We start from the raw sequence: 24,677 nt of genomic DNA on the forward strand, positions 1-24,677 counted from the left end.
CAATATATGATTTCATCAAGATATGATTCCGTTGAAAGACGATAGATCATCATATTGAATTATTGCCCAGCCCTAGATGTTGTTTTCAAAGCAAAAATGTCTGGTCGTTTGTACGGAGAGTTTTATGTTTATCCAAGTGTTAAAGTGTCCTGAGAGATAAAAACCTTTTTCAACTGAACTCTAAATACTTTAAGTGCACCGGTGCTTTTTGTATATTTTTTTATGACATACTATACTATGATTTTATGACTTTTCATGGCATAATATACAATGACCTATAAAAGGAGTGTTTTCTTTTAAAAACTTTTGATGGAATACTCTTGTATTATACTATACAATATATATTTCCACAGATAAAGATAACCCTTCTAGATCTATGTACTTTCTGTCCATGACTATTATCTCTATGGTTTGTACACAATCTATACATCGTGATGCCCATGGTACTTCCACATTCACCAACAAACTCATCAATAAACAGTCCTAATACAAAACCTCCTGAAAAAAATCAATTAAATTACGCAAAACAAATACTGAATAGCCCATAACATGTTGGAAAAATACAGAATGCTATATGCATGATGCTTGTACCTTCTTCATGATGCCAAAGAGGTGCGCACCTGGGCAGGCACCCACACAGCCACACTATTACATATGAATCAACCAAGAAGATGGTTCAAACTGGTGGCTTAGTGGAGAGCACGGGATCAGCGGTAGTCGCATGTCGATGTGTCCTTGAGCAAGACACTTGACCCCAAACATTGCTCCCATAGCTGTGCCTACGGTGTATGAATGTGATAGAACTTGAATTGTAAGTCCAAATGTAATCCAAAAACGTACCTCTCACCCAGCTAACCCCACTTATATTTACTGTTATTATTATGTCAACACAGCCAGTCAGCATACAAGAAGTCCTTTACAAATTCTTTTATTTCAGCATAATAATAAGAAGCCTCTCCTCTGATTTTCATATAGTTGAAACTAATTGGATCACAAGGGTACATATTAGTTAGCCCATTTTACAATAATCATTGTAATATTTTTTTAGGAAGTTATTCTTATGCACTCATTTTCCTACACAAAATAATCAATATCAAGATCCTATCTTAACTGAGGACCATAACTCTGCATGCAAGACTAATAAAAGAAAACAACTAATCTGTGATAGCTACTGTTATGCTGTTGTTCATCTAATACCATTATCAATATAATTTACTACAAATACCAGGGACTTCGTATAAGAAAGAAAACATTTTCTTGAGGTACTACTGTCTCTAATGTCAAAATTACCAAACATACCGGGCTCTCAACTGTACTGATCCAAATGGTTCTGTCCACCTTCTGTGTCACGTTGAGGAGAAATAGGCTTTGTCTAAAACCTAAAACCTAAAACCTAGTACAGTCTGAAGGAAAAATATTTTTTTTGTCTTTTTTTTTCCCAGTCACTCCAGTGTTTACAAGTTCATCAGAATAAAAAAAGTCCTCGAAACAATCATCAAAATGTGATGAGAAATTCTCAGACAAAGAAATCCTCGGATCGGTCTGGAAAATTAAACCTCAATCTTATAAACAAACGATCTGAGACTGAAGGATTCTATTGCATTTTAACAATGAGAGTGATATTACTAAAAACAATAAGTCAAAAAGGTATTAACAAGTGATGTCAACTATATACTGTATTGCCCTTCAGCCATTTCAGGATGTGCTCGCACCAGCAGTATCCCCTCCACACATCAGATTAAAGCATTTCTCAAACTTGGCCCCTTTGCTGCCACTGGGTTCAACTTAAAAACGTTAAACTGAATCCTCTTTACACAATTACAACTTCGCCTTGATATCAATGGACCATTTAAAAAAAATAAAAATAATAAATCCTCCCAATAATACTGTCGGTAAAATATCACATAACTCCGTAATCTGCTTCTTGTATCCAACACAAACATCTGTTCATCTTAGAAATCAGAGACCAGATAACGCTCTGAGATTCCATCGGCATTCACGGAATCGTATCTGGAACTTTAGAATAAAAACCTCTTGTCCCCTGAAATCCACCGTGATGGTTCCGGTTACTTGCTGATGTCTTGATATGTCCGCGTATGTTCAGATGAGCAGACTAATCCTCCCACCTAGCGCTGACATTTCTGGCGTAAACAGAAAAGTTAGCACACCACCAGTTGGCAGAAAGGATCAAGTTTGAGAAACTTTTTCAACAGGCAGCACAGTGGCCGTGATCAGCCGTCTGACCGTCAAAGACCTCTACACAGCACGGCCACAGCTCGTCATAGGTAAAGGAAATCCTTCGTTACAACATCATTTAGTACTACAATGATTATTTGTGTATCCGCACTTACTTAAGGCTAAACCCAATGACATGTCAGACGTCCATTATTACACACCAACCACATAATATTTGGATAAAAAAGGCAATCGTTAGTGTGTAGTAGAGTCTGCTCTGGTGTGCGACCAGCCAAAGCACTGCAGTGGGAAACAACGTAGCACTACTGACAGACTCAGAGAGGGAGGGGGGGGGGGGGGGGGGGGGGCTCCTTCAGGATTACATACTGTGTTACACTGAAATCAGTAACAATGACCCAAAATATTCATCATCATCATCAAGAGACAACCTCTCTCGACTGGAGAACACGTTAGTTTGTTTTAGCGCCACTGAAGCCGTCAACATTCTGTAACCAGGACAGCTTTAGGATAAAAAAACAAAACATACGATGATGATGAAAGGCTTCCTCGTCTTAGTAAAATACATCGGATCCACAATAATAAAACGGTTGAGAAAAAAGGCAAATGAAAAAAAAAGAAAAAACACACACTAAGGCCACAATATTTTGTATCCCCCACTAATCTCACAATGAGAGTAACTGTACAAACATGATGGGACTTCAAGAGGCCAACCTGTGCTATTTCAGACCAGAATCTATGGACAGAGCCAGTGGAGACGCTGTTCCGTGAAGTACTGGAGATCTCTGCATATACACCGTATATACACACACACACACAGCTGAACTTACTACGGCGTGACTCTCGGCAAGTGTGGGAGGACGACTTGCTGAGGCTGCCGTCCGGTGCCTTTTCCTGAGTCATCACCACATCATCGCCCACACACACACACACACACACACACGCACACACGCACACACGCACACACGCACACACGCACACACGCACACACGCACACACACGCACACACGCGCACGCACGCACGCACACCACAGAGCATGAGAGCCTCCATGTCTGACACGGAGCCAGTCCACTGCCGGCTCACTCTCTTCCTCCACTTCTTCAAAGTCCAGGTTTACAGTTATGAAGCAATGTTTGATATTACTGTTTTTTCTCCTTTTTTTGTTTGTTTTTTTAAATAAACACTTAAAGTTACTCAGGTTTCCTTAGGATTTCTCTGAAACGGTGGGAAACGACCGTATTTGAAACAATTTCTAATGATCGGTTTGTTTTTGGCCCATTTTGCGAACAGAAAAAATTCAACACTTAAGATCCATAGTGAAATAATAAGCATTTTCAATTATTTACACAAAGTAATCATTAAAACTGTACCTCATGTTGATGAATTCAGGTAAATACTATTGTTCAAATCAGAATTAGACCAAGCACTGCTTTGGGTGACATGTCTTAATGCTTAGCACTATCTTAGCGACGGCGAGCAGCATCTGGTCTACGTGAGATGTTAAAGTGGGTTCCTTGCTTCACCCGGAAGGAAAGTCCAGTTTGATCAATTCTGACTTAAGTGACGAACTTTTTAAGTCAAAATGAGCCACATGAAAAAATTAGAAAGAAGCTCAAATACTTTTCCTCACCACTTCATCCCATTTCGTAGCAAACGCGTCCGGATAAACAATACCCACAGCCCCTCCCCCGAGTACCACCAAATGCAGATATATTTGAACAACCATAAAAACTTTTTTTTTCTTTTTTTTGTTGCAAAAATCAAATAGATTAAGTACAAAACAGGACAACTGTTCATCACAGAAAAGTCTCGTCTTTTAAAAAAAACAGGGGGAGTAAAAGGAAACACGGTAAAAAGTCAACAAAACGAAAAACACAAATGTCACTCTGTCATTAGTAAATCCCAAGAGTGGAGCTGCAAGATCAGTCGGTGCTAGAGTGTGGCGTCACTCGGCACCGCGCTGAGGAAAAGAAACCCTGTGGCTTGTCCCGTCTCTGGCGGTATTGTGGGCGGAGGGAAGGTGGAATGTCAGACCGCCAGTCGGCCTGGAGGGGGGTGCAGGGGGCTCCAGGTCGGGGGTGCGGGCGGGGGTTCCTGGGCGTACGGGCGGGGATCGCAGCATGGCTGGTTCTCTACTTTGGCTACGCCGCGACCCTGGCACAACCGCCGATGTCGCAACAGCCGGTCTGTCCGTGAAAAGTTCTTCAAAAAAAAACACACAAAAATTGGACTGAAGTTATATTTCATTCTGATGATAATAATTCAGGTAAAAAAGATTTCAAAACGTCACGACATCAGTCTTCATATTGCTAATCTTACACATCTAAATGCAAACACGGTGAATGAATTCAACAATACTTGAACACCGCAACGCTTCGTTTACAGTCGTGCATACCTGCTGGCACCGCTCACACTGGTAAGGCTTCTCCCCACTATGGACACGCTTGTGTCTCTCAAGGTGGTAGCGCTGGATAAACCTCATATCACACATGTCACAAGCAAATGGCTTCTCTCCTGAAAGAGCACACAAATACACAGTCAATGAATCAGTTTTAGCGTCTCGTACCAACAAAACTGCGTGCAATCTTCACTCGCTAATCTCTATTTACAAAACTATATTTCCAACACTGACAAAACAGTTCATTTCAACATTTGTAGTTTCAGCATCTGAGAAATGTATATAGTCTAAAAAAGGCCTCGTCATCAACTCATTATGTGTAGATCAGAGTGGAATTTCGTTGTTTTCATGGCCCAGATCTACGCAACAAGGATTTTGAGGCTGGTTCAACATCCCATCAAATGACTTGACAATCCAAACTCGAGTTTGTTGTTGTGACCCCCTCCCCCCCCTCTGTTGGAAGCACCAGAGCCGGTCTCATGGATAAGGGGACGGGTAAAGGAACGCATACCCGTATGAGTGAGGCTGTGTCTCTCCAGGTGGTTACGCTGAATAAACCTCATGTCACACATGGAACAAGCATACGGCTTCACCCCTACACACACACACAGAGCAATGTATTAGCCCTGTCACCCACAGAGTGCAAGACATACAACTTTCAAGCTAGCACTAGGACTGAAACACTGACAGATAACAGCTCATCATTTCTTTGTATGTAATGCAAAGTGCATTTCCTTTTTGAAGAAAATGTGTTGAAATGTACAGACATGCAGCTAAGACCTTAAGTTTAACTGTGAGTTGAGTCAGATATGAACATAATGTGGAGTTAAACCTGTCGTAACATTTAATCCTTGTATGTTTTGTCTGAATAAACATCAGTAACATCCTGACTCGACACTGGAACTACTTCAGCATCCTCTCACCTTTGAGCTATTATGGCTATTTATACAAAATATACATAAATAATTAGCAGAACAATTTGGGTTTGAATCTGGACCAATTACTGGATATTATGATCCTAAAGCCATCATCTACTTCTAAGGTTAAACTATTTTTTTCTCTCAGAATAATGTAGAAACATGAAGATATTGGAAGGAACGACTGAAGGAAATGATTGAGTTTCGTGCTTTTCAGTTATGCTTGTTGACTTTAGAGAGCAACGTTTAAAGCTATTGTATTTCTGTTTGCTTGACAAAATCTATAATATCTAAATGCCTGTAATTATACATCTATAAAATTCTATTTAAATGACAATATCAGCCCAAATGTGCTCAAAAGGTGGTTATTACTTTCAACATCTTTTTTTATGCTCTTTGATTTCTTGTAAAAAGTGATGCAAAGACTTGCAACTAGGACTTAATCAGAATTCACAAGTGTAATTGGAGTCAGAATAGTTGACAATAAATCCTAACTAAAAACATACTCAACCCTTTGCATCCACACTATAGTTCTTGATTTGCCCTCCAGTATTACTGATATACATAGTACAAATGAACCAATATGGCTGGTAAACAATGGCCTTAAAGGCTGAATCTGTCCTAACGGATCCTAAATATCGGCCTTTATGAAGTTTAATGGGAGGGAGGCGGGTTACTTCTGTGACACGTGAGCCTCATACACACCTGGTGTGAACATGTGATCCCGTTGTCTCAATTGTCACTGATTTGGGACTATTTGTGATCTCAATATGCAACATGGCGTGTCCCAAGTCAAGGGACGCCATGCCGTGGACAGGAAGTCACTTACAACACTTACAAGCTATTGCTAATGTTTGTAGCATTTATGCTAAACCAAGATAATGAATCCAGGTTCACCAGGAGTGTGTAACACACAAGAGATTCACACTATCCACCAACAATTCTGGAGGGCAACATTCATTTTTTTACTAAATAATTTAACCCAGTGTCAAGTATAGAAAACAAGAGATTAAATACTACTAAGTTTAAATGTCTTCTCACCTACAGGAAAAACACATCTGACTGTTACTATAACCACACAAGGTGTCCCTGTTATCAGCACTATACAGATAGAATGGTGATCTATAGAATGTGAGGAGGGCAGGTGCACGGACCCATACCCGTATGAGTGAGGCTGTGTCTCGCCAGGTGGTAACGCTGAACAAACCTCATGTCACACATGGTGCAAGCAAAAGGTTTCACACCTAAATGCAGATCATCAATACATTATTCACAGAACTCTTGATTTCTGTTTCACAATCCATCAATCAGTACCGTAAGCATCCATTTACAATTGATGGGTTGTTAAACCACTTTTCATTTGCTATGTGAAATTTTGCTAAATTGCTAATAATAATGCATGTTGAGGTTTTTTTTGCCTTTTCTCCAAATCCAATTAGAAATACATCAAAACTGTGTCGATCAAATTTAAAATCCACAACTTAACACATCACATGAGCTGATGTCAAAGTCCTGTCTTCATTTACATGTGGAGACTTGCTTTAATGTTGCATTTACACACATAATGTAGTCAAAATGTACAACTAGTTACTTTAACAGAATAATAAGAATTGCCTGAGACATAATGTACATATATATATATACATTATGTAACTAGTCTGATCTCAGTGACATGGGTAAGGTGTGCGGACGCATACCCAAATGAGTGAGGCTGTGTCTTGTCAGGTGGTAGCGCTGAAAAAACCTCTTGTCACACATGGTGCAAGCATAAGGTTTCACACCTAAATGCAAAGTAGCAATATTATATTACTTTACCTCAGTTTCCATTCTTTACGAATTAAATACCTAAGCTATTGGTTATTAACCACACATTTGCCAATTCATGCAAAAAACAAAAAGATTGAACTAGTTTTTCCTTCATGTAACACTTACAGTTGCCAACAAAGACAACTGCACAACTGACCATTTTAATGAAAACGATTTTCACTCTGCCATTTATATTCTAAAGCATGGCAGTTACAGCTAGTTAATGCCTTTACTTCTGTGTACCTCATGTTAATAGTGTACTGACTAAAGTGGGATTTAAATCATGCCGATAATGAATCAGTATTTTATTTATGAGTGTCTTCAAAAGCACATTTCAATGTCAAAACATATACATTTAAGCAATTGACATTTAATCCCTAGAGCTTATCAAGTAACGTCATTTTCTGAAAAAAATATTTCTAAGAGAAGAATAAAGGCAGTAGAGTTTAAAAGCATAAGTTGGGGCCAAATATGTGCTTATACAGCCTTTTTAGACAATTTTCAATAAAGTTTTGAAGACAGCTACTAATTCGGCTACCTCTAAGAAAACATCTTGTGTTGCTAGTGTCTGCACTGCTGATTGTGGCACAGTAAAGACGATGTAATGATGGCCTACACAATGTGAGGAGGGCAGGTGCACTGACGCATACCCGTATGAGTGAGGCTGTGTCTCGCCAGGTGGTAACGCTGAACAAACCTCATGTCACACATGGTGCAAGCAAAAGGTTTCACACCTAAACGCAGAGCATTATGGTATTATTTTCAGACTTTGTATGTTTTTGTGTTCACAATCCATCAATAAGCAACATACTTCAGATATCCTTTCAGAATTGATGGCTTGTTAACCACTTGTTTTTCAATCGTTTTGAAGAAATGAATTATTGTTTTTCCTCCAAATCCAATAAAAAAAAAAAAAATACATCAAACTGTATGAAACAATTCTCAAATCCACAACTTAACACATCACATGAGCTGATGATGTTGCAGTCCTGTATTTCTTTAAACATCAAGACTTGATTTAATGTTACATTTACACCCATGATGTAGGGTAGGCTTGAGACAGTATTTAAAGAGTACTGGTAGCTATCTTAGATGGCTGACTCTGTCTCTAACATTATGTAACTAGTCTGATCTCAGTGACATGGGTAAGGTGTGCGGACGCATACCCATATGAGTGAGGCTGTGTCTCGCCAGGTGGTAGCGCTGAAAAAACCTCTTGTCACACATGGTGCAAGCATAAGGTTTCACACCTAAATGCAAAGTAGCAATATTATATTACTTTGCCCCAATTTGCAGTTTTTAAATTCAGAAATTGAAATAAACGCTATTGGTTATTAACCACACAAATGCCAATTCATGCAAAAACACACTTTTTCAAATATTTTCTTTACAATACTTGTATTCATTTTTGCAGTGTTGTAGCTACCAACATTAAATATACCTGACATTAACAGACTAGGAAAACTTCATATTGACATTTTCGTTGAGCGTAACAGGCGTCTGTCTGAAGTGAACTAGCTAAATTAAATGTCCACACTGATTTCTAGCAGAATGTCATGGGGTACGGTGCGCGGACCCATACCCGTATGAGTGAGGCTGTGTCTCGCCAGGTGGTAACGCTGAAAAAACTTCATGTCACACATGGTGCAAGCATAAGGTTTCACTCCTAAACGCAGAGCATCAAGAGAATTATTTTTGTGTCTCTGCCACAAAAAGAAAAAATATATAAATATATAGTCCTATTTTATAACTTAAGAGAACCAATCTGGACTAAATTGATATCGGTGGTTAATAACCAATGTCATTCCCTAAAATTACTGACAAAAAAGGTACAATATGATGATTAGATGCTTGTTTCAAATTACAAAATTCCCAGAGGGGATCTAAAATCCACCTACACAACACATGAGATGATGATGTCATCTATTTGATATTACACTTGAAACATGTGTGTATGAATACAGATAAATGTATGTATATATATATATAAAAGACTAAATCAAGCACACAGGTGTTGCAGCATTCTAATCTTGTGACTGGGTTAAGAGTTGCTGACGCATACCCATATGAGTGAGGCTGTGTCTCGCCAGGTGGTAGCGCTGAAAAAACCTCTTGTCACACATGGTGCAAGCGTACGGCTTCACCCCTACACACACAAAGTACCAACTTTAGCATCAAACACTCAACTGCCAAAAATGATCGACAATCAACTTTACTAATTGCTTAGTAAAGTTTGGTTGCACTCATCAGCGCTTTGTTTACTCTGGAAAGTCCAGCATGCTTCAAAAATCGGTTATTCAGATTGGAAATGTCGTTTTCACATCTGATGCAAGTTAAAACTTTTAACCGCTAAAAGTCTGAAGCCAAAATTAGAAATCGGGGGAAATATCCTGCGTAGAAAGTTAAATTTACTTATTTTTAAACCGATAAAAGAACATACGAAACGACCAGGTAATTGAGGCGAAAACCAAAATCATTAAAACTAACACAAAAGCAGGTTTTTCACACAATGCCAATACGTGCTTGATTTCATATAATTTCAACATATCACATTCAGATTTCTAAAATCCATTTGTTAATGCAAATACTTGAGTTTTTTAACGCTGATCGCAGAGGTTAGACAATTTTAGGCAGTTGGTAAACAACTATGCACAACACATTAAGATTGGACATTCGTTTGCAGAGCAACTCTCGTCATTTAGCTTGAAACGGTGCAATATTAATAATAACTGCTCTGAAAACCATCATACAACACTTATCTTATGATTTCAGTAAAAACAAACTCTACTTTATCTTCAAATTTAAAACTGACAAAATAGAGAACATCCTGACATAAAAGCTTTCAAATAAGACAAACAATGACACTTGACTATTCATAAGAGAGGAGTGCATGTTATTTCCTCATTACTTTGAATGTGAAATGACATAATGACAAGGCTGTGAGAGCAGTCGAATATGAATTTGCATGTTGTTTGTTTTTACAGGAATACAGTCAGTGTTTACTCCTTCAGGTCTGTTCTCCCCCCAGGAGACATTACCATAATATACAACTGATGATCATTCACAGTACTGTTCAAAAGTTAACAGGACTCCAGGAATCAATGAGTCATGTATAACGGGAGCAACAGCAAAGCTGGATTATGTTTATCTCTCGCTGCACAAATACAGAAATCTAGAATTGATCGGCTATAGGGAGTCACAGGCCTGGAGCCGTTTTACAGGGATAATCTTTTACATTTTTATTCTAGGTGATAATCTTTTTGGACACCGTTTGAACTTTCCTCAAGCAGCTTTAATGTGTATTAACAAATGTGAACATTTTCAAACTGTTCAAACTTTCTACTTGACTTCAATGACAAAACTAGTCTCTGATGTGGATCCAAATAGAGAAACGGGATCTTAAAGCAGTTAAGTCTCAGCCATTAGGCATTTCATGTATTTATGAGAATCTGGTTGTCGTTTTTTGAAATATGCAAGTAACAATATTAAGATTCATGGGTGTGTTACAAAACACTTTATAAAATACAATATTTCAAGTGCTTTTGGACAGCTGTATTGTGTTTAAGCAGAATTACTAGCTATCACTGAGCAGATTCAAACACAAAGAAAGTCTAAAAAGGAAACCTGTCAGCAATGCCAATGATTTTTTGGCTTGCAGAAATCTAAAAGCTTAACACAATTACCAGTTTTCAGAAATAGAGAGCAAAGACTGTTTGCATTTGTGCTTCATGGTCATCATGTCATTTCATAAATAAAGTAAGGGAAGAGGTTTGGTTAGGCAGCTGCTTATAAAGCTCTGTGTAGATGCTGCATGAAACGTTAGCGCGTGGTAATAAAGAGACAGAAAGCAATACAAACTCGAGTTTGAAGCAGCCATGTAAACATTAATGAGGGGCACATGCATGAGCAAAGTCAGGGAGAGAGAGGGTGAAGGTGTAGAAAATGAGGACGTACCCGTATGAGTAAGACTGTGTCTCTCCAGCTGGTAACGTTGTATAAACCTCATGTCACACATGGTACAAGCATAAGGTTTCACACCTAAACAAAGCACAAGAACGTTAGATGCATTTCAACGCACTGATGAAGTTCATGAACACCAAGATTTAAAAAGAAGAAAAAGAAAAAGGACATAAAGAAATGCTTTCAGGTGGTTTACTACTGAATACTTTATCACATAACATTCTGTGAGAGACATTACACGAAAACAAGTCTAAGAGCCTGCAGACATCAAGAGTTAAGGTGCATCATCAATTGGGGAGAACCGGGGCTTACACGTTGCAGTTTGGACCCGCTTGAGTAATATTCAGTCATCCTGCGAACAAACTTGTTGATGAAGCTTTTTCAAGTTACCCCGTGTTCAAGATGCACTATCTAGTCAGGTCAAACATTCTTGCATTTGCCTGATTTAATCCTGAGAAACAAAGCCTCTTTTGCTTTCGGATCATTGATGCCTGCGTTTAAAAATGCTTTTTAGTGTAATGTGCCTTTCATTGGATATGTAACATAGTACTCAACCATTCACATGCAATAGTACCATTACAGTGTCAATCACAAAACAAGGTAACTGGCAGAGAGAGTCACTTTTTTCGTGGACAGTTTTCCAACAAAGCCTAAAACTTCTATTAAACATTTTTTTAGAAGGGGAAATTCATTTATCAACAATGGCATGGTTATGGTATTTTATATAGAGGGACTTAATAATAATAATAATAATAATAGTAATAAAAAAAAATCATGTGTAGGTTGTTTGTATGAAAGGTGTCACAGTGAAAGGGGAACAAATAATTCAAGCATACCAGTATGAGTGAGGCTGTGTCTTGCCAAATGGTAACGCTGGAAGAACCTCATGTCACACATGGAGCAAGCGTACGGCTTCACCCCTAAACGCATACAGTACCAAACTTTAGAAGAGTGTTCTCATGAACCATGTACACAAAATATGTCATCTCACATACACTAGTCACGTGTTATGTCATTAAAAGGTCTCAACTAGTCTCTATATACACACACACAAGACATAAAATGTGTCACGTCAACCCTAAAAGCAGTTAGAAATGCAATGGAAACAAGTGAAAGCAAATTGTAATTGTGTGCACACGAGAGCGAATATTCTACAAAGCCGCCATACTGTCAAGTGAGAGGGATGAATAGAAACTTATACCCGTATGGGTGAGAGTGTGTCTTGCCAGGTGGTATCTCTGGAAAAATCTCATGTCACACATGGAGCAAGCATATGGCTTCACCCCTGCACACACAGAGCAAAAATATTTTGTAAAAACAGCACAATGAACTGAACAGGACTCACTTATATCATCTATCCAGACATGCCAAAAGCAGTGGCACCAGTATGATGCAGCACTAAATGCCTTCGGCTAACATTTTTCTAATCTGTCAACATGCGTGAAGGAGGGACCTCAATCAAGATGTCTTTTTGCTTTTCAATGCAGACATGCACTGCAAATTCAAAAAGGAGACTGAACACAAGTCAAGTTGTATTTTACAGGCACTGCAGCACAGGGCTGGGCGATACGGCCAAACTCTTCTACCGCGACATATCTCGCTAACGATGTACATCACGATTTAGCATGTGTTCTGTTAGTTCAATACATAAATAGTTTAGATGGTAGAACCACCCGGTAAAGCCTATTTTAGCCCTGTGTCAATTAAATACTTGGCAAAAGTACTGAATATTTTCTTATTTAATTCACAACTTGTGAGCAATATGAACATAAGTTTCAAGTTAAATAAAAATAAATATTTTCAGATATATACACTGACTGTTTACATGCATGTACACAATTGCAATCACATTTTGATTTTAACGTTTTTCAGTTTGATCAGATATTCTGATACATTTGAGTTGGTATGTGCTCGTTATTATTAGTTAAGACAATGTAATTGTGTATCACAATATCTTGATATCTGATTCTTATCACTATAAGATTCCATTAAAGACGACAACTCATCAAATTTAATCATCGCCCAGCCCTACTACAACAAAGCATCAATGGCGTTAACTTGGAAAATAAATCCGTAAGGGAGTGATGCAAAAACTTAAATGCACTCCTCCCGCATGCCCCAATAGTTAAAACATGTTGATGCTTGTGAATATTTCAGGAAACAGACTCAAGTCATTCTATAAACAAAGAACAGATGAACTTCAGTAAACTGGCTATTTGGGCTCTAATGTAGCAAAGAAGGGCGAACGCATACCCGTGTGAGTGAGGCTGTGTCTTGCCAAGTGGTAGCGTTGGAAAAATCTCATGTCACACATGGAGCAAGCGTACGGCTTCACCCCTACACACATAAAAAGTATACAAATATGAGCTAGAAACAGAAAACAACACATAACCATCAACTCTTCCCTTAGAATGACACTACTGTTGCTTCTACACATTGCAGCCTCAGCAACAAATACTGGTTTTGCAAACTATTGCTTTGTGTACTGTGATCATGAGTGGGTAACTTCAGTCAAACAAGAAATCTTTACAAATTTGGAGTAATGAAGACATGATTGTGCAGGACTAAGTAGAGTATTCAGCCGGGGAAAAGCTCAAGATGTGTACACTATGTATGTATGCATTTATACCAAGAGCTAACTTCATATTTTACCATCTTAATACATCTTCATGATTCTGAATATTTAAAAGTAATTTTAGACACCCTAAATCTCTGCAGCCACAGCAATGAGTAAAGGCACTTCTAAAACACCACTTCCTAATGAGCTACGGTAAGCGGACGCATACCCGTATGAGTGAGGCTGTGTCTTGCCAGATGGTAACGTTGGAAGAACCTCATGTCACACATGGAGCAAGCGTACGGCTTCACCCCTACATACACAAAGTATCAACACGTTAGCTAAGACGTTCCTTCAGCATCAAAGGGAAGCATCATTCACAGGCATTAAAATCACGAGGACCCGGCACACATTACACATTCCAATTAAGCTTCATGCGACGGGATGATCCGTTTTACTTCTAATTAGTGTTCTGTTACGGGGGAGCATTTTTCAAATAATCTGGAGTACATCATATAACAATAAGTAGCAACAGGATATTAGCCAAGCAAGTTTAAAACAAGACATACAAAATGAGCAGCAGGATAGCAAAGACACGTCTGAGACGGGGATCACACGGGCCAGCTGAAGCACAAACGTCAGCACACGTCGACATGTTGTAGCATTGTGGTGAGTATGTTTATCGCAACTTACTGAAAGTTGAATTTGGTTTAGCATTTATACAGCGCACATTAATTGGATTTATGGTGGCGTGGCAGTGTGTGTTGCTTTGAAGTGTGCTTGTTTTCTAGCACTCTAGAGTGATGATTTGCCTCAACTCTCAAAGCTTCCAATCTGATCTCCTCAACAAACAGGAACTGTGCAACTATAGAACCTAAATGTTCATTTAAAAAGACAAAAGCAATTACAGCTAAGACACATGAGTTGCACAGCCATTAATTTGCATTTAGAATAGGTGTGGACATCAAAGGACTATACCCATAGTATACCATGGCCTACGTTAATAAGTTATTAACGCTAATAAGCTATTAATAATACATTATGCACATGTTGCAGCTCAGTTAATACGTGACAGTATACACAGAATGTGTGGAACTAATGTAAAAACAGCTAGTTTAATATCACGGTAAAGCACCGGTAACAATATCGTCAGAGAATAAAATTAACATTGAAAAATATAACTTTTTGATCAATTTTGTTGAGCAGCAATGGTACAAGAGGGATAACACACCTTGAGGGGTCCACGTAATCAATGTCAGGTGTTTATTTACATCTATTCACACAGGGCATTACAATAAATGGCCCAGATATTATCAATAACAAGCCTTTCTTTGTATTGGATGATTCAACTCTGTAGTAATTCAACGGTTGTATTAAGATTGCAAAAAGAGGTTTCTATATTTTGTCCACCCAATTCAACAACAAATGTATATCTTTAACATTTCTTTAATATTAGATTGCATTTAACCGTATATGTATTACTATTTCAGTGTTGCCGTTACTATTTCGCATATATTTAAGTGTACGACTGATGTTTTTAATAAGTCAACTCCCTTAATGGGGTAACGAATAATTTTTTATGGTTAGCGAAATGTAATACTACAGCACTGTTGAAACATTCTGTTGCACTTAATAAAATCAACGATCAGTCCAAAATAAAGAGGTCACTGTTGGTATACATGTAGTGTGGTTGAATGGTTGTTCAGACTGTGCATGTTGTTACGAATCTCTTGAATAAGAACTATTGATCTCAACGAGACTACCGGATGAAATAAAAGTTTCTTAACTTGAACTGGGTACGGTAAATGGACGCATACCCGTATGAGTGAGTCTGTGTCTCTCCAGGTGGTAACGCTGGAAAAACCTCATGTCACACATGGAACAAGCGTACGGCTTCACCCCTACACACACAGAGCATACAATTATCAGCTATTCACTCTATTGAATAAGTGACAATGTGGAAAAGAAAATCACAAAATGTATTATGTCGAAAACAGATACAGATACAGTGCTGCCATTAAGAGCAACTGCTTACTCAAAGCTGATAGAATATTGAAAAAAAAATGACTAAAGAAATGTAAAGTAAGCTAAGTTGGGTAATATTAGTTCACTATTGGTCCATTTCTTTTGGTGAATACTGGGCAGTAGTCTCTGACTTGGAAAAACAAGTAGGTTGGAAGTTGACTTACCCACAGTGCATACTTCTTAAACAATGGAAAACAAAGAATGTTGTGTGAAAAAGTGCAACGCAAATATTGACACTATGCATAGATATGTTTTTAAACTTAGGTTCTCAATTTTCATTGTGTATACAAAATCAAGAACATAGTCCTTTGATGTCCATGCAGGTATTTTCATTGACAAAGTAATAATTTAATACAGAAATAAATAAAACAAATAAATCATGTTTTTAGTGGGCTGTGCTTTGAGGCTTTCACACGGGGTCCACAAGTTTGAGTCCACTTTAAAGTCCACTATCAAAAAGTCTCGTTTACAGTTTTGTTATCATTTTGCAATATAATTGATATTTGTTTTTCCTCAGTCGCCTTAAAAACATCTTATTTAGTACTGATGCAAATCAATGTTTTTCAATCCAAGAAATGCACAGAAAGTAACAAAAATCTGAACATATAATCAGTAGCACAATTATTATTACATAGTGAGAGTTATGTTGGCGTTTCAACAGGGAATAAGATAAAAACTAACACGGTCGCCGTTGTGTCGCTACTGCTAGTGCTTTATCGTGGAGTTTTAACTTTAACATGTCTATATTAACATTGTTTGAATGTTCTTTTGTTTTGAAACCTTGAACAATAAAGCGGCCGGTATGTTTCAACGCGAGTGCTTGTCAGATGGTCAAACGGGTCGAGTGGTCAGATGTGCAAAGCTTGTAATGTAATGTAATATACTGCTTTGTTGTGTACATGACTAGCTGTGTTCTAGCACTGCCCAATAGTGCATTGTGACGTGTTGTGGGTGTTGATAGAGCATGCAGCAACTTCTGGTCGGCAGAACATGCAGGATTATTAGCCTGGGGGTAGTTACTCTTGATACCAGTGTATCACGCTGACATCTCTGCAGGACCCAGCAACACTTGCACTAACACAAATCTAAACCAACCTCCCATTTGACTCGTTAAAACTATTTAACAACAAAAACAAGTCAAGCCAAACTAAGTCAAAGCACCAGTGGAAAACAGTCTAAATTTGCAATAAGAGATTATGATGGTCACAAGAGAGGCTAATTTCTCCCTCCACAGACACCAGAGCTCAACCCCACCTAGCATTCTGGAGAAAAGTAGGAATGTGCCTCCTACGTCTCTAGAATTGTGCTAAAGTAATATAGATTCTCAAATCCTGCAAGCATTTCTGCAACTAATGCCAGTCAAAATGAAAGCTACGATTATATATATATAAACATCCAAAAAGGAAAAAAAAAGTCATACATTTTATCATAAATGTTAAAACAACAATTTTTGATAGTGGACTTAGGACTACTGGACCGCACTGTGTTACATTGCCTTCTGCAAATTTGTCCTGGTGATGGTGGATCAATACTTTTTAAGACAATATTGTGCTTCATATTTTGGGGTGAACTGATTTTGGGGGGCGGGAGTGGCTTTGTTGGAAATTACTGTCCACAGACAAAATGAACCCTGAGCATCTGTCCATTGATTCAAGTGGCAGACTACAGATGTAGTCCGATTTATGTAATGTGGGTACGGTTAAAGGACGCATACCCGTGTGAATGAGGCTGTGTCTCTCCAGGTGGTAACGCTGAATAAACCTCATGTCACATACGGCACAAGCATACGGCTTCTCCCCTAAACCGAAGAGCACCAGTTTTAGTCAAAGTCCCCACAGATACCACCACCAATTAGCTGTGAGGCAGAAAAACTATCACCAAACATTTAAGCAGGCCATTACAAAACCTTACAGTTGCTGCACACTCTTAGATTAACTCAAACTTTCAGGGCCTCTTTCAACAAATGATTCATGTAAAGCCGTTTTGGCTGCTAAACTGTAAACTTGAGTTGTTCCAAGCATTACCTGTATGAATGAGGATATGTCTCTTCAGGTGGTATCCACTCCTAAATGCTCCGTAACAGTGATCACAAATAAAGTTTTTCTGTACTTTGGATGACGGACCATTCTCATCTCCACCTGTGCCCTATTGAGGATAATAAGAATAATGGATCAACTTTTGTTTAACAGTGCACTACTAATACAAACAGTAACAGTGCATTTTACCACAAACACAATGGTACAACACAAAAATCACATTCCCACCCACAACTGGTCAGAACTTGGTGAAAATCTAAAACTCCAGTTTTAGTATTTTGGTAACTGTACGGCCATTGATTTCTATAACACCCCTAAAGTCTTTGCTCACAAAATCCTCATTTTTCATGTATATGCTTCCTGGTTTATTTGCTCTAAAGCCCCATTTATATTTTGTATGAACAGGAAAGACAAAAGTTGTATGTTTTTTTTTTTCTACGTGTAATTAACATTTGAATTGAAAAATACCTCGCAATCCCTTCTAATGGCCTAATGCCCTCATGTTACTGCTCCCCCCCCCCCCCGTTATGCACACAACTGCAGTTATTGTGCTCCGCTTCACTCCGCTCCCCTCCCCCTCTTTCCTCTCTAGAGATCCTCCACCCCCTCCTCATCTTCCCTGAACTCCTCCCCCCACCCCCACACAAACAAAATGTGCACACAGGAAAGCTCCGAGTGAGGCGCACTTGGATAAAGTTAAATGCTTTGACAAAAATGTGCGCAAACAGCTAATGGCTGTAATGAGGAAAATAAAAATCCACTACCTAGACCCTTCCCTATTTAGCCACCACAGCCACTGACCTTCCCTCCCCTTCCTTCTTGTTCTCTCACTTTGCAGGGCGTTACTGATTTCCTATTCTTTTTTTTCTGCTGCATGTCCTCGTTGGCCCTCATCTCCTTCTCGTCCAGCAGGCGGGGAGCTTGGAATTCACCTTCCTTCCGGATAAGCTACAGATGCAGAAAAGGTCAATTATTTCCTGATGTCAGATCTGTAACCTTTAAAACTTAAAACAGAATATCTTAACATGACTAACATTCAGTGATAAATGTGAACCTCTATGAGGTGCATTGTTTGCCACGGCCAGTGGAACCCACACTGTTCAACGGTTTTGTAAATGCTGCATCTTGATTTTAATAAGAACACAATTTAAAACAATTTGAATAATGTCTGATGAAAGAATCTTAATTTACAAGAATTAAACAAGAAAACTGTTGTTTGTAAAAGGTTTGAGGCCAATAGGATATGTGGCGCTTCTCAGACTATGTGTCCTTGTGTTTAGCCTGGTGGTCATTATGTCAATATGTTTGTGTCCTAAAAAGCAGGTATGACATAAATTCACATTGCAATTCTTGAGTTGAACACTTCTAAGTAGAACTGGGGATTGTTTTGAAATACAACAAATCATCATGAATGCATTTAGAGGTAAAGTGCTTCCACACTAAAACATTCAACTTCATAACAACTTTACATTCTTCACAATATTAAAAGCCGAGCACATAACTGCCCAATTTCCACTCTACATTTCCGAAGTGGGTCCTAACCAGGGGTGGACAGCTCATTCCAGATGGGAGGATCATATGGCCCTGGGGAGCGCGGTCAGGTCCTTCTCTCTGTGGTGGTCCATGGCCAAGGGGGGCCATCATTTTTTTGGGCGGAGCGGCCATGGAACTGGCCTGCATCAGAGCCATGCTGGAGAGGACAGCCTCGCAGCCAAGCAGCCCCGCCTGCGAAGAAAAAGGATGGAGAGCAACAGTTTACCGTCTATATCAAACATTTAAAAACTATTTAAAAGTATCTTAGACAATATTGCCAGTCACATGGCATTTGCCAAGCTAGTCATCAACGACAACATCCTGAGTGACAAGACTGTGAGGAAAGTTATTAGTAACCACTTTGGTGTTCTTAAAACAAACCCATTTCATATGGTCGCGGACTGAGCTGCTGGGCAGATGTGACATTGCTGTGGTGTATGTGAGCGCAGGGACAGGGGTGGGGACAAGGTCATCCAGAGATCCGTCAGTCAGGATGGTCGGGCTGGTGGGAAGCCACACCCACCTCACTCATCTAGCATTAAAACTGAGGAAGAGGAGGATGTGGATGAAACAGACAAGCATTAAATGACAACAGCATCACTTGCTGTCTTTCTCCTTAAATATTCCTTTAAGTTACGATGGCAACTTCCCTCAATGGCACGTAAACGTCACAAAATATAAACACAAAAATATTCTTCACTTGTACAAATAACTACGCTAGTAGATTTTACTTGGTTACTGTTCAAAGTAATTAGTTAGTGATTATTAATACTGCATATATATTGTGTAGCTGTGTTTTTCCTTTTTGGAGCTACCTTTGTTGACCACGGTAAGCAACTGACGGACTCCCACAATTATTTGCTTTTGAAATATTAAAATAATTTCCCCATAACCAAGTCGTGGTTGGGACTACAACTGAAAGCCCTACCTAATTAGTAGCTGGGTGAACAAAATAATTAAATAAAACATTAATAAAATGATCATCTTAGGTATGGGAAAATGCCACGATGATGTTAATCACATTTAATGGCGGGGAAATTTTAAGTCACATGAGCCTTCTCAAATTAGAACTGCTACCAGAGGACATAAACAGTCCAATTTTGCAACATTATTATTAATACATCCTTGTGTAAGACAAACCTCCGTGTGGTATACAATTTTTTTGCAGTGATAAAAAAAAAAAGAAAGTATTGTATCACTGCTGTGTTTTTGTGGCGCTCACCAATAGTTGTAAGTGGTGGCCCTGGTCCCCTGTTGTAAAAACTTTACCCGTCTCTTGCTGAATACATGACCACTGAAGCAGATGAATTTAGACTTTACTTTCAGTAAATCAAGTACAAAAGCAGATTTCTCTTTATAAACCTGGAGCCAGTTAAGATTCAGACTCCAAACACTACAACTAGCAGTAAACTGCAAGCTGTCAATCCAACCACAAAGTACACCTGACTTTTCTCAGTATAAAGTAAGTAGCATAGTTAGTATGACTGACGGGAAACAGGATGAAACGTAAAGACAAGAGGGAACTGCACAGAAACTTAGAAGAAGGGAAGAATCCGAAGAAAAAAATATCTACAGCACAGCCAAGCAAACTACAGATTAACTCCATGTTTGAGTATAATTGATGACACAACAAACATAACAAAACAAAATAGTAAACTTGCGCCATATCAATTACTCAAAATATTTGTATATTAGACAAAACGTTCCTAAAATGCAGAACAAACTAAACAAATCAAATTCAACACACTACTAGGCATATTGTAAAAGAGGGTTCACAAGCTCCCATTCTCTTCATTGCCATAAGATGAAACCAGTAACACCACCAATGTATAATAACAAATATGGGATTCAAATGTATCAATTGGTTTTCAATGTATTGAATTAGGAGTGCACTGGGATTATGGTTTATGTATGACAAAGACATGTCTTTATAATATTTAACATATAACAACACAGCTTTTACAGTACACACAACAACATATCAAAGAATACTGAACTAACGCCAAGTGTGAAAAAGTAGAAAACAAAGGAGCAGTTATAATCTACTAACTGCTTTGAGTCTGTTCCTAGTGCTTTAATGAAAGTCAGAGAAGAGCCCTCATTCCTCATAACAAAAATACATCCATCACCTTGTCGTCTATTTGGTGCAACTTTTGGAAGCAAAACTTTTGTCTCACACATTTTGAGAGCATACGCCTACGTAAAATATCTAAACGTGAGAGTGGTTGTAATTCTACATCAACTGTGAACGGGGAATGTAAATGCTAACATTTAGTAACTTGTATGTAAACTATAACGTTAACTATGCACATTCACCCGAGCTAATCTGGTGGGATTTTAACAGGCATGTTAAAAGGAGGCCATTATTTTACTCAAAGAAACACCGCTATATTTTGTGATGGCGTTTCGAGAATGTAACGTTACGTTTAGGCTCAGTTTGTTATTTTCTTCAACTGTGGTAGAATTTAACTTTACTGCTTGTGTGCCATCGTGTAGTTTACCGAGGGCCAGATGGAGAAAGATGTATAACGTTTCTTAAACGCTCTCGCCATTAGCGTTGTTAGCTAGCTAACGTTGCTAAGAAAATAGGCAGCAAGCGTAACGCTAACATTGGCTAACGCTAATTAAAAAGACTCGAAGGCCGCGCCGTTTAACGTTAGTTTCATTTCACTGGTTGTTGTGTTGGTGGCCAGCAGAAGTCATGCACAACTATAATACAATGTTGCTTTGGAATAATAACGATGTGACTGAGCTGGCCTTTGCAATACTACAAACCTAATGTTAGTTTGCTGATGCTGAACAAGCTAGCTGGCTAACATCAGCTAACGCTAGCTAGCGAACATCAGCTACTCGCTGGCGCCCTCGCCCACTGCAATGTTAGTAACGTTAATCGGAACATTTTTAAGCCCACCTGGTCATCGTTTTTGATAAAATCGCTTTAGGATATCATCTATCTCACCGACTTGACCAATGAATCGTTTCACTAGGGTTCTACTGGAAGACAATAGCTCAACTGGTTCAAGGCAAGATTGAGCGATAAAGACGTTCGTGATGGCCGTCGAGTGCCTCCCCCTCCCGATGATTAAGCTAACGTCTGTTAGCGAGCTAGCAGCTCAACATTGACGCTGTGATATTAGGCAAATCCCCTTTGCTGCAATCTCCGAGCATGAATGCTTACGCGTTAAATAGCAGAGCATTACATGCACCGTATAAACCGTCAGAGCACTTTGGAGAAAGACGAAGAGATATTTATCTACCTTTCAGCTCCACTCGCCCGACGTTTTCCAGCCCGTCTAGTTTACAAACACAGGAAACAGGATGTAACCCCCACACAGCAGCGAAGCCTCTTCAAGCGAGGAGAAAAGGCTCATCTTCTTCTACCAGCTGAGCAGAGAGCGGTGGTTCAAAATGTAGACGAAATATGTTTGTTAAACCATTGTTTACATTGTTATGGAGATTTTTTTTACGCATATATGTTGTTGTTGTTGTTGTTGTTGTGGTGGTGGTGGTGTAGCTGGCGTGTCTCAGTTTGTAGCAGATTCAGACGACGACTGAAAAGACGCATATGAAGAAGAAGAAGGAGTGAACACTAAAATGACACAAAACAGGGACGTGCAGACATATTGTTGCGGATTTTAGTTGCTCATTCTGCTGCCTTTTCCATTGTCCGAAGTGTCCTTCACCCCAAATTAAAGATACTATTATTAAAAAAAATATTGCTATTATTGCCGAGGCTGAATCTTTTTTAATCTAAACAGGCTTTTACTGTTATGAGATAGCTCCTCCCAAACGGCGGTTTAATGGGTGATGACGTAATCGTTTATCTTTCTTTTTGAGGTTACTCTGCACTTTGCTCCTTTCTTGTTTTGTGCATAATGGTTGGTTTGCATGTTTACCTAAAACTAGGTCATTAGCATGGGACATAATGTTGTTTTTTGGCCTTGAATTTGAATTTTGAAATAGGCTTTTATATTGATTGTGTATCTTTACATATCTGCTTTTGGATTGTATTTGTGTATTTTACTGTATCATATTGTGTTGTACTGTGCTTGCTGAAGTATTGTATATTGATAAGGTTATGTAGTGACTACAGATGAAAAAAAAAACATTTAGCTAACTCTGGCACATTGACATTAAGGTAGAAACTGAAATGTTGACAAATGTGCACTGTCCCTGGTAAATACATTAATATATGCTTTATGTTTTGTGCATGAAGTAAAATTAAATTGTGTCCATGTTCAAAAACAACCCCTGTTCCCTATTTTCTACAGGATAAACACTTAGGAGGGCCTGTTTAGTAAGAAGTAAATGGAGATTTTGGCCTCATAAATCTTTCATAAGACTTTATATGATACTGAAAGCATTTCAACATAGCAACAATCCATTGGTTTGAATCGTCAGAACACTGAAAGGCAAATGAAAAACGAGAGTTGAGTCTTTTCAAAAATTGTGAATGATTCTTTGCGTTTCAACATAAAATTTTGCCGGACAATAAATGAGAATAATGGAGAAATTCTAATTAGAAATATAGATCCTAGATTTTATTTATATGCAAGGAAATTCAAATCAATTCATCAGCTGATAAGTGTATTCCATATGTGGTGTAAATACCATTACAATTGCCCAGGGTAACACATTAATGTCAAGTCTTAGTGATGTGGACAGTTTATAATACTATTATCAGTGTAAAAATATAATATCATATTATAAAACATATAATATATGACATCAATGATTTCTAAAGGTAAATGAAGTATGTTTATTCATGTTGTTTTTAAATAAGCAACAGCTTGGGTTACTTGACAAAAATGGCCCTGTCTCTATGTTTACGTATATGTAACCAAACATATTGTTTCATTAGGTTATGTATAAAACTGGACAGATGTGTGTTCCTTTGGTGGGAGATTCAGAGAAACCTTGAATTTGAAAAACTAATTCGTAAGCCACTCTTTCATTGACTTAACTTCTTGGCATTATAAAGTTCTTCAAATTAAGAGAGCTCTTCCCAACACAATAGCCTAAGTGACTCATTCGACTGTAATAACACATTGTTGGTAAAATAAATACGCCTAATGGTGTGTGTCTGTGTGTGTGTGTGTGTGTGTGTGTGCACTTAACTAGTGTGCATAGAGCTCATCATAGCGTGCAATGGGGCCTATTAAAACTCCCTTCTCACACCACCCAGCTGGGTTTATTTAGAAGGCAAATGTAATACAAACATCCAATGCACCATGAACAGTGACTACCTATT

General features: G+C 38.5%; 1 protein-coding gene across 12 annotated transcripts; it reads right to left on the minus strand.

Annotated features, from left to right (window-relative positions):
• Positions 1-912: 912 nt before the first annotated feature.
• Positions 913-22,924, minus strand: znf740a (zinc finger protein 740a). 12 transcript variants are annotated; one of them, XM_079186413.1, is made up of 15 exons: positions 22,684-22,924; positions 19,808-19,970; positions 19,436-19,618; positions 18,725-18,841; positions 17,882-18,002; positions 14,062-14,145; positions 13,529-13,612; positions 12,477-12,560; positions 12,112-12,195; positions 11,270-11,353; positions 9,378-9,461; positions 8,898-8,981; positions 5,104-5,187; positions 4,590-4,708; positions 913-4,396 (listed from the first exon to the last, which is right to left on the minus strand). In XM_079186413.1, the coding sequence occupies exons 2-15, from the start codon at positions 19,850-19,852 to the stop codon at positions 4,223-4,225; spliced, it is 1,431 nt and encodes a 476-aa protein (XP_079042539.1). In that variant the 5' UTR covers positions 19,853-19,970; positions 22,684-22,924; the 3' UTR covers positions 913-4,222. The 12 variants fall into 12 exon arrangements, with proteins under 12 accessions (XP_079042539.1, XP_079042537.1, XP_079042538.1 ...); XM_079186411.1 differs by having other exon boundaries at positions 18,695-18,841; XM_079186412.1 differs by having other exon boundaries at positions 19,415-19,618.
• Positions 22,925-24,677: the final 1,753 nt, after the last annotated feature.

The sequence above is a fragment of the Pholis gunnellus genome (genome assembly GCF_910591455.1).
Source record: "Pholis gunnellus genome assembly, chromosome: 3".
Classification (NCBI taxonomy): Eukaryota; Metazoa; Chordata; class Actinopteri; order Perciformes; family Pholidae; genus Pholis; species Pholis gunnellus.